General features: G+C 36.3%; 2 protein-coding genes across 2 annotated transcripts; both read left to right on the forward strand.

Annotated features, from left to right (window-relative positions):
• The first annotated feature begins 856 nt into the window (after nucleotides 1–856).
• Nucleotides 857–2305, forward strand: LOC141770096 (nuclear factor 7, brain-like). Its single transcript, XM_074639760.1, has one exon. It carries the CDS (start codon nucleotides 857–859, stop codon nucleotides 2303–2305), a length of 1449 nt encoding a protein of 482 aa, XP_074495861.1.
• A 10521-nt stretch (nucleotides 2306–12826) lies between these two features.
• LOC141769621 (zinc-binding protein A33-like) lies at nucleotides 12827–15573 on the forward strand. The gene has a single exon (XM_074638867.1). The coding sequence runs from the start codon at nucleotides 12954–12956 to the stop codon at nucleotides 14397–14399; it is 1446 nt and encodes a 481-aa protein (XP_074494968.1). The 5' UTR covers nucleotides 12827–12953; the 3' UTR covers nucleotides 14400–15573.
• Nucleotides 15574–15879: the final 306 nt, after the last annotated feature.

The raw sequence follows: 15879 nt of genomic DNA on the forward strand, positions 1-15879 counted from the left end.
TACCATCATCATCAAAACTCATGAATGAATGAATGAATGAACGAGAAAGAAAATGTGCCAGAAAGTGAAACAAATACAGTCAGGTTGAGAGACTTTATGTAGATTCTATATCATGATTATTATTTGTACATTTACTGTGACACAATGTAGAAAAACAACAGTCATTTTAGTGAGTTTTCTCTCATGTTTTTTGGAAAATACTCTCAAAATAAATTGCACAGACATTTGACCACTTTGACTTGTGATGAATAGGAGAATAAGCAAATGAAATGAAAAGTAAATAACAAGTTTAATTCCTATAAGTGCAGGTTTAGAGAGTGCTATATATTGAGTCCAACTGGATGAAACTAACAAAGTCATGCAACTGGTTTAGTGTCAGTCAGCCTGTTGAAATGTTCAGTCCTCGTTAGACTAAAACATTACAATCCTCTCCTTGTTTTTGTGCATTTTTATGAACATTTCTATTATTTATTTAGCGAAACAAAACAGGAGAAGTCACAATTATTTATACATATTTTGCATTTTATTGTTTTTTGTCTTTGAAAATTGATTATATTTTTGAAAAGAAATTGTATTGTTCTTAATCAAGAGGAAAGTGTTGAACTCTGAATGACATCGTGACACCATCTGCTGGTGACATAATGACATGGCAGCATTTCCTGATAATAATTCACCCTGTGACAGAGGGAAGTGTAAATGAAAGTAGATTTTGACATTGTTGATCAGAGTTGAGACGCCATTACAGGGTGTGAGATCTCTGCTGGAAAACACACATTTGGATTATTTGAAGCAATCAAGAGACGGGACAGTAACTCGGTGAGTCTTGCTTTTGAAAGAAATTTAGATACCAAGACAAATGGCTGAGAAAACCGCTCTTTTTGAAAGTTACCTGAACTGCCATGTGTGTTCAGAGACTTTCAGAGATCCTGTGTCTCTGAGCTGCAACCACAGCTTCTGTTCAAGCTGCCTGAAGAAATTCTGGGAACAAGCTGAAAACAAAAACTGTCCCATTTGTAAAAGAAAATCATCTAAAGACGGTTCTTTGGTGAACTTTGCACTGAAGGAACTGTCTGACTCGTTTGCTGAGAGACAGAAAACTGGATCAACTGAGACAGAAAAAGAAGAGAAGAAAGAGGAGGTGGTGTGTAGTAAACATCAAGAAGAGCCTAAACTGTTCTGTAAGGATGAAGAGAGAGCTGTGTGTCCTGTCTGTGAGTTTTCTCTCCACCAGAGTCACAAGGTGGTTCTGGTAGAACAAGCAGTCAGTGACCTGAAGGACCAGCTGAAATCTGACTTAGAGTCTCTACAGGACAAGAGGGACAAACACAAACAAGTAGAGAACACATACAATGAAGTGATTCAACACTCCAAGAAGCAGCTGTTGTCCACAGAGAGGCAGATCAGAGCAGAGTTCAACAAGCTCCACCAGTTCCTGAAAGAGGAAGAGGAGTCCAGACTGGCAGCTCTGAGGGAGGAAGAGGAGCAGAAGGGGAAGACTATCAGCAGAGAGATGAAGATGATTCAGGAGCACATCTCCTCTCTGTCAGACAGTATCTCTGCTGTTGAAGAAGACCTGCAGAAACACAACGTGCCCTTCCTCAGCAGTTATAAAGCCACTCAGACCAGAGCCAGAGTCCAGTGCTCACTGTCAGATCCACAGCTGGTCTCAGGAGCGCTGATAGATGTGGCCAAACACCTGGGCAACCTGTCCTTCAGAGTCTGGGAGAAGATGAAGGACAAGGTCCACTTCAGTCCTGTCATTCTGGACCCAAACACTGCAAACCGCTATCTCTATCTGTCTGATGATCTGACCAGTGTGAGACATGGAGACACAAGGCAGCAGCTTCCTGACAATCCAGAGAGACTCACTAAGTATGCACATGTTCTGGGCTCTGAGGGCTTCAACTCAGGGAAACACAGCTGGGAGGTGGAGGTGGGAGACCATCCTGACTGGAATGTAGGTTTGGCTAAAGAGTCTGTTGACAGGAAGGGAGGGCTACATACCTCACCAGAATATGGAATCTGGAGTTTAACTCATCGCAGTGGAAAATACACTGATGTTGTTGGTGAGACAGTCAGAGTGAAGAAGAGTCTCCAGAGGATCAGAGTCCAGCTGGACTATGACAGGGGGGAGGTGTCCTTCTACGACCCTGAAGACATGACTCGCATCTGCACTCACAGAGACACTTTCACTGAGAAACTCTTCCCATATTTCAGTATTGGAGCGGCTGGTGATGTTAAAACTGCTGATGTCAAAATCTGTCAAACTGAGATTCTCTGTGATGTTCAGACACGTTGGTGTTAGTTCAGACTTTAATCTGACTTCACTGTCTGTCTAGATCTCATTGAAATAATCAAGACAATCAACAGTTATAACAGAAATAATATTTAGTCAATACTTAAACTGCATTACATCATCAGGTCTTAAACTTTCATACAGCTCCAAATCAGTTTACTTATTAACCTGGTTATCATCATCTTGTGTTTAATCAGACCACAATATAACATCTACTGTATCCACTATACCAAACACTTTGTTTCAGCTGTGTGATTCTTTAAGGGGAAACTCTACAGGTGAATAGGGTCAAATATTTAACTAATAGATATCACCATGAAACTTCCCCAGTTGATTACTGACATTAAGACAATTATTTTTTGTATTATAAGTTTCTGAAATGTTATGTTTAATTATGCAAATGAGGCATTATCTATAGCTAACTTTGGGTGAATTTAGGAGAAATCTACAGACACAAATAGACAAAGTAGTAAAATTAATTCCAATCCCAAATTAATAAATTTTATTTTATTGTTTTCATGCAACTCACTGTAAAAACATGAACCCAATTATTTGTTATATCTGAAATTCATTTTTGAAAATACCTTGAGAAATTAAGGATTTGTTTTTAGAAAAAATGTGTTAAAGACAGTAACTAAGATTAATCCACAAGAAAATGTGGCTGCAAAATCTGTATCACATCATCAGGAGACGAACTTTAAAGATAAAAGCTGTTAATTATTCTGGTTATCAGCATCTTGTTTTGAGTCAAAGAACATTATATCGTAGTTTCAATCATTAGTTTTAGTTTTTTATATTTTTGGGATCATCTGATGAGTTATTTTAATTTTGGATCTCTTGTTTTAATGGTGTTTTATTTTAAGATAAGATAAAACTTTATTCATCCTGAGGGAAATTGCTGTGCAGCAGTTGCAACAAAAATTGAGAAAAGTGTAAATATATACAGTGTAAATATAAAGTCTAACAATAAGGTGTAAGTCCAAAATATATACAATGCCAAAATCAAGTAAACAGTATGGATCATAAAAATATAAACATGCTTTGATTCAGTCTTTAATTCTTACAGCGCTTCTTCAAACTGTATATGATATTTTTTGTAGTGTATACATGATCAATAATATGACTGATAAATGACAATGTCCAGTTTGTGATCAAAATAAAGGAAATATCAGAACTAAAAGTTAGTTTCATGTTTTTATTTATATAAAATTTAAATCCAATATATCTTTATAAAATGTACATCTTGTAACTTTCCTAGTGCTCTAGGAACTACACTGTGCCAGACCCGCCCAGCCTGTTCGATGGCCACGTCTGGCCCATGTGTTTGAAACACAACAACATCTTGTGTCGAGCTTTTATCTTGTAAAGATTAAAGCTGTTAATTATTCTGGTTATCAGCATCTTGTTTTGAGTTAAACAACATTATATAGTAGTTTCAATCATTAGTTTAAGTTTTTGATATTTTTGGGATCTTCTGATGAGTCGTTTTAGTTTTGGATCTCAACATATATCAAAAATAACATTCAAATGGAATAAAAATAAAGTAAAACTGGTCAAGGAACAAGAAATAAAAGATAATAAATGAATGAAAAAAGAAAAAATATATACTGTATATATATGTATATATATATACATATATATACAGTATATATCACATAAATTAAAAGAAACAGTGCTCATCTCAAATTAATTTGTACATATCAAATAAAGAGAATAATTTAGCAAGTTTTTTAGTCAGTCATAATCGACAAAGATTTACTTAGCAGTCTTAACTCATTCTTCATAGTCAGACAGGGTTTAGTTTTGAGTTATCTACATTAATGTATAAAAATTTACTTAACCCTGTTTCTTCCCGTCCGTCGACCATGCAACTTTTGTCTTCCCGGGTCAAAATGAACCCGGTCTGGTTTGACTTTTTATAAAGCATACAGTATAAACTATCAACCAATTCTGTGTTAAACCTTTTTGGCCAACTTCATTCCTAATTATTAAGTTTTACACTATTTTGGGGGAAATTAAGGTTAATAAACCTAATTTCCGTGAAATTATACCAAATTATTTAGTATAAAAAAACAACCAGATATTGTGAATTATTTTGACTAAAGTTATTATCAGAGGAACATAATGTCGATGTTTTATCACATACTGGTATATGTAAACTTTTAGTCAGAATATTGTTTTGAGTAGGCAACCATCCATGTTATTTTTGGGTAATTAGATTAAAGAAATCCATATTTATGATATAATGAAGTTTGAAAACAGGTCAAATTTGACCCGAGGACAACAGGAGGGTTAATAAAAGTGAAATATTGATAACAAAATCCAAATTCTGATTGGCAGCAAAGATACCAAATTTGACCGTTTTCTCTCTGAATGGTGACAGCTCAGTCCTCTTGGATTGTAGCCAGCTCTGCATGTCATTCCAGAAAAACTTCACTGATTCACAATAAAAAAAAACCACATGTTCCAAACTTTCAATTTCACTTTTATAAAATACACAGTTATTCAAATCAAAGTTAAACATCAGTCTTAAGAATTCGTTCGTTGGGTAAATCTCATTCAGGATTTTGAAGTTCACCTCTTTCACCTTAGGAGGGAGAGGGAATGAAATATATCTTCTCCGTATTATCTTAAACTCTTCAGCTTCAAATTCCTTGAAAACATAATTTCTCCTGACTGGGTTAGGGAAGTATTCTCTGAACAGAATATTCCTAATAACTTTGTTGGTAATCTTGCTGTCACACAAATCAATTCCTTCTACACAGAGTTGTCTTAGACTAGGGGAGATATTTGAATACAAGATGTCTTCTATCACCATTGATCTAAGGCAGGGGTCAGCAACCTGCGGCTCCGGAGCCACTTGAGGCTCTTTAGCTCCTCTCCAGTGGCTCCCTGTGGATTTATAAACATGGAAATTAATAACTGTTTTTTGTTTACATTTTCATTTTTTATGTATCATTGTTGTAGGTCTAATGTACGACGGTATGACAGAGTATTAGGGCCACATTGAGGAAAAAAAATTAATCTGAGATTTCGAGAATAAAGTCATAATATTACGGGAAAAAAGTTGTAATATTATGAAAATAAAGTCATACATTTACGAGAAACAAAGTTGTAATGTGAGAATAAAGTCAGAAGTTTACGAGAAAAGAAAGTCGTAATATTATGAGAATAAAATCATAATATTATAAATTAGTAATTTTACGTGATATTTTATTTTTTTCTTATGAAGTTCTAACTTTATTCTCGTAATAATACAATTTTTTTCTTGTAAAGTTGACTCAATTCTCGTAATATTACGACTTTTTTTCTCGTAATATTATGACTTTATTCTGGAAATCTCTGATTTTTTCCCCTGAATGTGGCCCTTATACTCCGTAGTACATTTGCACTTTGGCCCTCACTGTATTAGACTTATATGCTATATACTTAGACTATAAACTGTGTTACCTTCATCACAATGCTCAAATGTTTTGTGGCTCCAGACAGATTTTCTTTTTTTCTTTGCCTAAAATGGCTCTTTTGATAGTAAAGCTTGCTGACCCCTGATCTAAGGGAAGCTGGTACGGCTTTTATCTTTCTATTATAGTTCTTAACGGTACATTGGATTGAGAACTTCTCACAAAACTCTTCATACTGTCACAAGTTTCCACTGCCATCCATGAAATGGGCTACAGCCCAAATCCCTTTGGATTTCCAAACCTCTATGTACACTGATTTTTTACTCCACAAAATGTGTCTATTGTTCCACACAGGTGTGTTATGTGGTGTAAAGTTATGTTTGTAAATTAACTTCCAATAGAGGAGCACTTGCTGATGGAAAGCAGAAAGTTTGACATTGTAAAAATCCCATCGGCTTTGTGATTCTGACTTCCAGGTTGGCCTACATTAATTCATCATCCCTGCACCGCTATATTTGCTTCTGTAAAGTCACATGACTAATTATCTGATTGTAGAAACAACCTCATAGCAGCCTGATGACGGCTAAATAGCTGAAAACATGTGAGGAATAAATGAATTGTGCAACTTGTTTAATTTAGATGGAGTTGTTTTGATTCTCACACTGGTCTGTACCTCACTGTGTGTGTTGTCAACATTAGAAACAGTCAGAAATCACATTTAAAAGATGGTTCAACTTTACCCTCCTACAACTTCACTGCATCATTATAATCTCATATAAAAAACAAACAAACAAGCAGAATCATGTCAGTTGTTGATCAGCTTTGTTAGTTGAAGTCGTAACAGTGTGTTGATACTCCAGTCTGTTCTAGACAGCCTCACTGAAGAGAGGGAGCACTGAGGGTTGTACACACAGAGATGTAGTGATGGCTGTCTAAACTGACCTTAAGGAGCATTAAGATGTTCACTATAAAGATGTGTTTCTTTAAACCAGTTGAGTCCGTCAGCAGGACTGTATGATGCTAACACAGTGTATGAAGGCTGTAGAGATGGATAAGCATTTCCAAGAAGACAACATTGTTTAAGAAATGATTTCACTATTGCATCTGATTAATTCTGTAATCTACTGAATGCAGTTTTCAGGGACAACATGCTCACATGTGCATAATGTCATCAACATTACTGAATGTACAGTATGTATACAACATGTGATTGCATGGACACATTTTACTTTCTTTAAACACCACAAGATGGAGACAAAGTCCACGTTTTGTTGCTCATTTTGAACACTGAACATTTTATTTCTGTCACTTATTCACATGCATATTGTTGTTTGCTGCACAGGTTGATCAATAGTAGCTCCTCTTAGTAGTTTCTGATAGATTTTTCTTTTAATGCATATTCGTCAACATACTTTATGTCCAGAGTATCTAAGAAATGCATCACTGCTGTGTCTCTTGATGTTGTTGTTGCTTCATCAGGCACCAAATGAGTCAAATCATCTCAAACACATGATTCAGATTGAATTATATCTCAGACATGAGTCTTTTCAGCTCTTAAGAGGCCAGCATTTATTTTGAGCTGCTGTACCATCATCATCAAAACTCATGAATGAATGAATGAATGAGAGAGAAAATGTGCCAGAAAGTAAAACAAATACAGTCAGGTTGAGAGACTTTATGTAGATTCTATATCATGATTGTTATTTGTACATTTACTGTGACACAATGTGAAAAACAACAGTCATTTTAGTGAGTTTTCTCTTTTTAGAAAATACTCTCAAAATACATTGCACAGACATTTGACCACTTTGACTTGTGATGAATAGGAGAATAAGCAAATGAAATGAAAAATAAAAAACGAGTTTAATTCCTATAAGTGCAGGTTTAGAGAGTGCTATATATTTAGTCCAACTGGATGAAACTAACAAAGTCATGCAACTGGTTTAGTGTCAGTCAGCCTGTTGAAATGTTCAGTCCTCGTTAGACTAAAACATTACAATCATCTCCTTGTTTTTGGCATTTTATGAACATTTCTATTATTTATTTAGAAAACAAAAAAGGAGAAGTCACAATTATTTATACATATTTTGCATTTTATTTTGTTTAGTCTATGAAAATTGGTTATAGATTTAAAAATATATATATATATTGTTTTTCATCAAGAGGAAAGTGTTGGACTCTGAATGACATCCTGACACCATCTGCTGGTGACATAATGACATGGCACCATTTCCTGATAATAATTCACCCTGTGGCAGAGGTGAGTGTAAATGAAAGTAGATTTTGACATTGTTGATCAGAGCTGAGACGCCATCACAGGGTGTGAGATCTCTGCTGGAAAACACACGTTTGGATTAATTGAAGCAATCAAGAGACGGGACAGTAACTCGGTGAGTCTTGCTTTTGAAAGACAATTTAGATACCAAGACAAATGGCTGAGAGAGCTCTTCTTGAACGTTACCTGAACTGCCATGTGTGTTCAGAGACTTTCAGAGATCCTGTGTCTCTGAGCTGCAGCCACAGCTTCTGTTCAAGCTGCCTGAAGAAATTCTGGGAACAAGCTGAAAACAAAAACTGTCCTATTTGTAAAACAAAGTCCTCAACGGATGAACCAGCAGTGAACTTTACTCTGAAGGAACTGTCTGACTCGTTTGCTGAGAGACAGAAAGCTGGATTATCTGAGACAGAAAAAGAAGAGAAGAAGGTGGAGGTGGTGTGTAGTAAACATCAAGAAGAGCCTAGACTGTTCTGTAAGGATGAAGAGAGAGCTGTGTGTCCTGTCTGTGAGTTTTCTCTCCACCAGAGTCACAAGGTGGTTCCTGTAGAACAAGCAGTCAGTGACCTGAAGGACCAGCTGAAATCTGACTTAGAGTCTCTACAGGACAAGAGGGACACACACAAACAAGTAGAGAAAACATATGATGAAATAGTTAAGCACTCCAAGAAGCAGCTGTTGTCCACAGAGAGGCAGATCAGAGCAGAGTTCAAGAAGCTCCACCAGTTCCTGAAAGAGGAAGAGGAGTCCAGACTGGCAGCTCTGAGGGAGGAAGAGGAGCAGAAGGGGAAGACTATCAGCAGAGAGATGAAGATGATTCAGGAGCACATCTCCTCTCTGTCAGACAGTATCTCTGCTGTTGAAGAAGACCTGCAGAAACACAACGGGCCCTTCCTCAGCAGTTATAAAGCCACTCAGACCAGAGCCAGAGTCCAGTGCTCACTGTCAGATCCACAGCTGGTCTCAGGAGCGCTGATAGATGTGGCCAAACACCTGGGCAACCTGTCCTTCAGAGTCTGGGAGAAGATGAAGGACAAGGTCCACTTCAGTCCTGTCATTCTGGACCCAAACACTGCACACCGCTGGCTCTATCTGTCTGATGATCTGACCAGTTTGAGACGTGTAGACACAATCCAGCAGCTTCCTAACAATCCAGAGAGACACACTAAGTATCACACTGTTCTGGGCTCTGAGGGCTTCAGCTCAGGGAAACACAGCTGGGAGGTGGAGGTGGGAGACCATCCTGTCTGGTTTTTAGGTTTGGCTAAAGAGTCAGCTGACAGGAAGGAGAACGCAAGAGTTTCACCAGAAGATGGAATCTGGTGTCTTTTCAGTGAAAATTACACTAATGTTGTTGGTGAGACAATCAGAGTGAAGAAGAGTCTCCAGAGGATCAGAGTCCAGCTGGACTATGACAGGGGGGAGGTGTCCTTCTACGACCCTGAAGACATGACTCACATCTGCACTCACAGAGACACTTTCACTGAGAAACTCTTCCCATGGTTCCTTATTGGACTGGCTGGTGATGCTAAAACTGCTGATATCAAAATCTGTCAAACTGAGATTCTCTGAGATGTTCAGATACGTTGGTGTTAGTTCTGACAGAAACTGTTTCTCTGTCCTGTCTCTACTGTCCCAAATGAATTATGCAAAACTGTTTTCATCTTCCTTTATTGTTTAATGTAACCCATTTTAAAAATATGAACACAAAAGTAATTTCTTATATCTGAAATTCATTTTTCGGAAATACCTTGAGAAATTAAGAATTTGTTGTTTAGTAAACATGCTGAAGACGGTAACTAAGATTAATCCACAAGAAAATATGGCTACAAAATCTGTATCACATCATCAGGAGACAAACTTTAAAGATAAAAGCTGTTAATTATTCTGGTTATCAGCATCTTGTTTTGAGTCAAACAACATTATATAGTAGTTTCAACCATTAGTTTTAGTTTTTGATATTTTGTAGGATCTTCTGATGAGTTATTTTAGTTTTGGATCTTTTGTTTTAATGGTGTTTTATTTTAAGATAAGATAAAACTTTATTCATCCTGAGGGAAATTGCTGTGCAGCAGTTGCAACAAAAAGTGAGAAAAGTGTAAATATAAAAAGTGTAAATATAAAGTCTATGACAATATGGTGTAAATATATACAAAAATATATACAATGCCAAAATCAAGTCAACAGTGTGGATCATAAAAATATAAACATGCTTTGTTTCAGTCTTTAATTCTTACAGCGCTTCTTCAAACTGTATATGATATTTTTTGTAGTGTATACATGATCAATAATATGAATGATAAATGACAATGTCCAGTTTGTGATCAAAATAAAGGAAATATCAGCAGTACAATTTAGTTTCATGTTTTTTTTTAATATAAAATTTAAATCCAATATATCTTTATAAAATGTACATCTTGTAACTTTCCTAGTGCTCTAGGAACTACACTGTGCCAGACCCCCCCAGCCTGTTCGATGGCCACGCCTGGCCCATGTGTTTGAAACACAACAACATCTTGTGTCGAGCTTTTATCTTCTAAAGATAAAAGCTGTTAATTATTCTGGTTATCAGCATCTTGTTTTGAGTCAAACAACATTATATAGTAGTTTCAATCATTAGTTTAAGTTTTTGATATTTTTGGGATCTTCTGATGAGTTGTTTTAGTTTTGAATCTCAACATATATATAAAAAACATTCAAATAGAATAAAAAAAAGTAAAACTGGTCAAGGAACAAGAAATAAAAAATAATAAATGAGAAAAATATATATATACTGTATATATAAATATATATATATATATATACAGTATATATCACATAAATTAAAAGAAACAGTGCTCATCTCAAATTAATTTGTACATATCAAATAAAGAGAATAATTTGAGGTGTGTTATGTGGTGTAAAGTTATGTTTGTAAATTAACTTCCAATAGAGGAGCACTTGCTGATGGAAAGCAGAAAGTTTGACATTGTAAAAATCCCATCGGCTTTGTGATGCTGACTTCCAGGTTGGCCTACATTAATTCATCATCCCTGCACCGCTCTATTTGCTTCTATAAAGACACATGACTAATTAACTGATTGTAGAAACAACCTCATAGCAGCCTGATGACGGCTAAATAGCTGAAAACATGTGAGGAATAAATGAATTGTGCAACTTGTTTAATTTAGATGGAGTTGTTTTGCTTCTCACACTGGTCTGTACCTCACTGTGTGTGTTGTCAACATTAGAAACAGTCAGAAATCACATTTAAAAGATGGTTCAACTTTACCCTCCTACAACTTCACTGCATCATTATAATCTCATATAAAAACAAACAAACAAGCAGAATCATGTCAGTTGTTGATCAGCTTTGTTAGTTGAAGTCGTAACAGTGTGTTGATACTCCAGTCTGTTCTAGACAGCCTCACTGAAGAGAGGGAGCACTGAGGGTTGTATACACAGAGATGTAGTGATGGCTGTCTAAACTGACCTTAAGGAGCATTAAGATGTTCACTATAAAGATGTGTTTCTTTAAACCAGTTGAGTCAGTCAGCAGGACTGTATAATGCTAACACAGTGTATGAAGGCTGTAGAGATGGATAAGCATTTCCAAGAAGACAACATTGTTTAAGAAATGATTTCACTTTTACATTTGATTCATTCTGTAACCTACTGAATGCAGTTTTCAGGGACAACATGCTCACATGTGCATAATGTCATCAACATTATTGAATGTACAGTATGTATACAACATGTGATTGCATGGACACATTTTACTTTCCGTAAAACGCCACAAGATGGAGACAAAGTCCACGTTTTGTTGCTCATTTTGAACACTGAACATTTTATATCTGTTACTTATTTACATGCATATTGTTGTTTGCTCTACAGGTTGATCAATAGTAGCTCCTCTTAGTAGTTTCTGATAGATTTTTCTTTTAATGCGTATTCGTCAACATACTTTATGTCCAGAGTATCTAAGAAATGCATCACTGCTGTGTCTCTTGATGTTGTTGTTGCTTCATCAGGCACCAAATGAGTCAAATCATCTCAAACACATGATTCAGATTGAATTATATCTCAGACATGAGTCTTTTCAGCTCTTAAGAGGCCAGCATTTATTTTGAGCTGCTGTACCATCATCATCAAAACTCATGAATGAATGAATGAATGAATGAATGAAGGAATGAATGAGAGAGAAAATGTGCCAGAAAGTAAAACAAATACAGTTAGGTTGAGAAACTTTATGTAGATTCTATATCATGATTGTTATTTGTACATTTACTGTGACACAATGTGAAAAACAACAGTCATTTTAGTGAGTTTTCTCTTTTTGGAAAATACTCTCAAAATACATTGCACAGACATTTGACCACTTTGACTTGTGATGAATAGGAGAATAAGCAAATGAAATGAAAAGTAAAAAACAAGTTTAATTTGTATAAGTGCAGGTTTAGAGAGTGCTATAAATTTAGTCCAACTGGATGAAACTAACAAAGTCATGCAACTGGTTTAGTGTCAGTCAGCCTGTTGAAATGTTCAGTCCTCGTTAGACTAAAACATTACAATCATCTCCTTGTTTTTGTGCATTTTTATGAATATTTCTATTATTTATTTAGAAAACAAAACAGGAGAAGTCACAATTATTTATACATATTTTGCATTTTATTTTGTTTAGTCTATGAAAATTGATTATAGATTTAAAAAGAAATTGTATTGTTCTTAATCAAGAGGAAAGTGTTGAACTCTGAATGACATCCTGACACCATCTGCTGGTGACATAATGACATGGCAGCATTTCCTGATAATAATTCACTCTGTGACAGAGGTGAGTGTAAATGAAAGTAGATTTTGACATTGTTGATCAGAGCTGAGACGCCATCACAGGGTGTGAGATCTCTGCTGGAAAACACACGTTTGGATTATTTGAAGCAATCAAGAGACGGGACAGTAACTCGGTGAGTCTTGCTTTTGAAAGACAATTTAGATACCAAGACAAATGGCTGAGAGAGCTCTTTTTGAAAGTTTCCTGAACTGCCATGTGTGTTCAGAGACTTTCAGAGATCCTGTGTCTCTGAGCTGCAACCACAGCTTCTGTTCAAGCTGCCTGAAGAAATTCTGGGAACAAGCTGAAAACAAAAACTGTCCCATTTGTAAAAGAAAATCCTCAAAGGATTTTCCAGGAGTGAACTTTGCACTGAAGGAACTGTCTGACTCGTTTACTGAGAGACACAAAGCTGGATCATCTGAGACAGAAAAAGAAGAGAAGAAGGTGGAGGTGGTGTGTAGTAAACATCAAGAAGAGCCTAGACTGTTCTGTAAGGATGAAGAGAGAGCTGTGTGTCCTGTCTGTGAGTTTTCTCTCCACCAGAGTCACAAGGTGGTTCCTATAGAACAAGCAGTCAGTGACCTGAAGGACCAGCTGAAATCTGACTTAGAGTCTCTACAGGACAAGAGGGACAAACACAAACAAGTAGAGAAAACATACCATGAAGTGATTCAACACTCCAAGAAGCAGCTGTTGTCCACAGAGAGGCAGATCAGAGCAGAGTTCAACAAGCTCCACCAGTTCCTCAAAGAGGAAGAGGAGTCCAGACTGGCAGCTCTGAGGGAGGAAGAGGAGCAGAAGGGGAAGACTATCAGCAGAGAGATGAAGATGATTCAGGAGCACATCTCCTCTCTGTCAGACAGTATCTCTGCTGTTGAAGAAGACCTGCAGAAACACAACGTGCCCTTCCTCAGCAGTTATAAAGCCACTCAGACCAGAGCCAGAGTCCAGTGCTCACTGTCAGATCCACAGCTGGTCTCAGGAGCGCTGATAGATGTGGCCAAACACCTGGGCAACCTGTCCTTCAGAGTCTGGGAGAAGATGAAGGACAAGGTCCACTTCAGTCCTGTCATTCTGGACCCAAACACTGCATACCCCATTCTCTATCTGTCTGATGATCTGACCAGTGTGAGACGTGGAGACACAGACCAGCAGCTTCCTGACAATCCAGAGAGAAACACTAAGTATGCCACTGTTCTGGGCTCTGAGGGCTTCAGCTCAGGGAAACACAGCTGGGAGGTGGAGGTGGGAGACCATCCTGACTGGAATGTAGGTTTGGCTAAAGAGTCAGTTGACAGGAAGGAGAAGAGATATTCCACACGAAAAGATGGAATCTGGTGTTTAACTCATCGCAGTGGAAAATACATTAATGGAGCTGGTAAGACAGTCAGAGTGAAGAAGAGTCTCCAGAGGATCAGAGTCCAGCTGGACTATGACAGCGGGGAGGTGTCCTTCTACGACCCTGAAGACATGACTCACATCTACACTCACAGAGACACTTTCACTGAGAAACTCTTCCCATGGTTCAGTATTGGATCAGCTGGTGATGCTAAAACTGCTGATATCAAAATCTGTCAAACTGAGATTCTCTGTGATGTTCAGACACGTTGGTGTTAGTTCAGACTTTAATCTGACTTCACTGTCTGTCTAGATCTCATTGAAATAATCAAGACAATCAACAGTTATAACAGAAATAATATTTACTCAATACTTAAACTGCATTACATCATCAGGTCTTAAACTTTCATACAGCTCCAAATCAGTTTACTTATTAACCTGGTTATCAGCATCTTGTGTTGAATCAGACCACAATATAACATCTGCTGTATCCACTATACCAAACACTTTGTTTCAGCTGTGTGATTCTTTAAGGGGAGACTCTAAAGGTGAATAGGGTCAAATATTTAACTAATAGATATCACCATGAAACTTCCCCAGTTGATTACTGACATTAAGCCAATTATTTTTTGTATTACAAGTTTCTGAAATGTTATGTTTAAATATGCAAATGAGGCATTATCTAATTCTGGCTTTGAGTGAATTTAGGAGAAATCTACAGACACAAATAGACAAAGTGGTAAAATGAATTCCAATCCCAAATTAATTAACACTATTTTATTGTTTACATGAAACTCACTGATAAAACATGAACACAATTATTTTTTATATCTGAAATTCATTTTTTATAAAATACCTTGAGAAATTAAGGATTCGTTGTTTAGAAAAAAATTGTTAAAGACGGTAACTAAGATTAATCCACAAGAAAATGTGGCTACAAAATCTGTATCACATCATCAGGAGACAAACTTTAAAGATTAAAGTTGTTAATTATTCTGGTTATCAGCATCTTGTTTTGAGTCAAACAACATTATATCGTAGTTTCAATCATTAGTTTTCGTTTTTGATATTTTTTAGGATCTTCTGATGAGTTATTTTAATTTTGGATCTTTTGCTAATGATGTTTTATTTTAAGATAAGATAAAACTTTATTCATCCTGAGGGAAATTGCTGTGCAGTAGTTGCAACAAAAAGTGAGAAAAGTGTAAATATAAAAAGTGTAAATATAAAGTCTATGACAATATGGTGTAAATATATACAAAAATATATACAATGCCAAAATCAAGTTAACAGTGTGGATCATAAAAATATAAACATGCTTTGATTCAGTCTTTAATTCTTACAGCGCTTCTTCAAACTGTATATGATATTTTTTGTAGTGTATACAAGATCAATAATATGACTGATAAATGACAATGTCCAATTTGTGATCAAAATAAAGGAAATATCAGCAGTACAATTTAGTTTCATGTTTTTTTTTATATAAAATTTAAATCCAATATATCTTTATAAAATGTACATCTTGTAACTTTCCTAGTGCTCTAGGAACTACACTGTGCCAGACCCCCCCAGCCTGTTCGATGGCCACGTCTGGCCCATGTGTTTGAAACACAACAACATCTTGTGTCGAGCTTTTATCTTGTAAAGATAAAAGCCGTTAATTATTCTGGGTATCAGCATCTTGTTTTGAGTCAAACAACATTATATAGTAGTTTCAATCATTAGTTTAAGTTTTTGATATTTTTGGGATCTTCTGATG

The sequence above is a fragment of the Sebastes fasciatus genome, chromosome 6 (assembly GCF_043250625.1).
Source record: "Sebastes fasciatus isolate fSebFas1 chromosome 6, fSebFas1.pri, whole genome shotgun sequence".
Classification (NCBI taxonomy): domain Eukaryota; kingdom Metazoa; phylum Chordata; class Actinopteri; order Perciformes; family Sebastidae; genus Sebastes; species Sebastes fasciatus.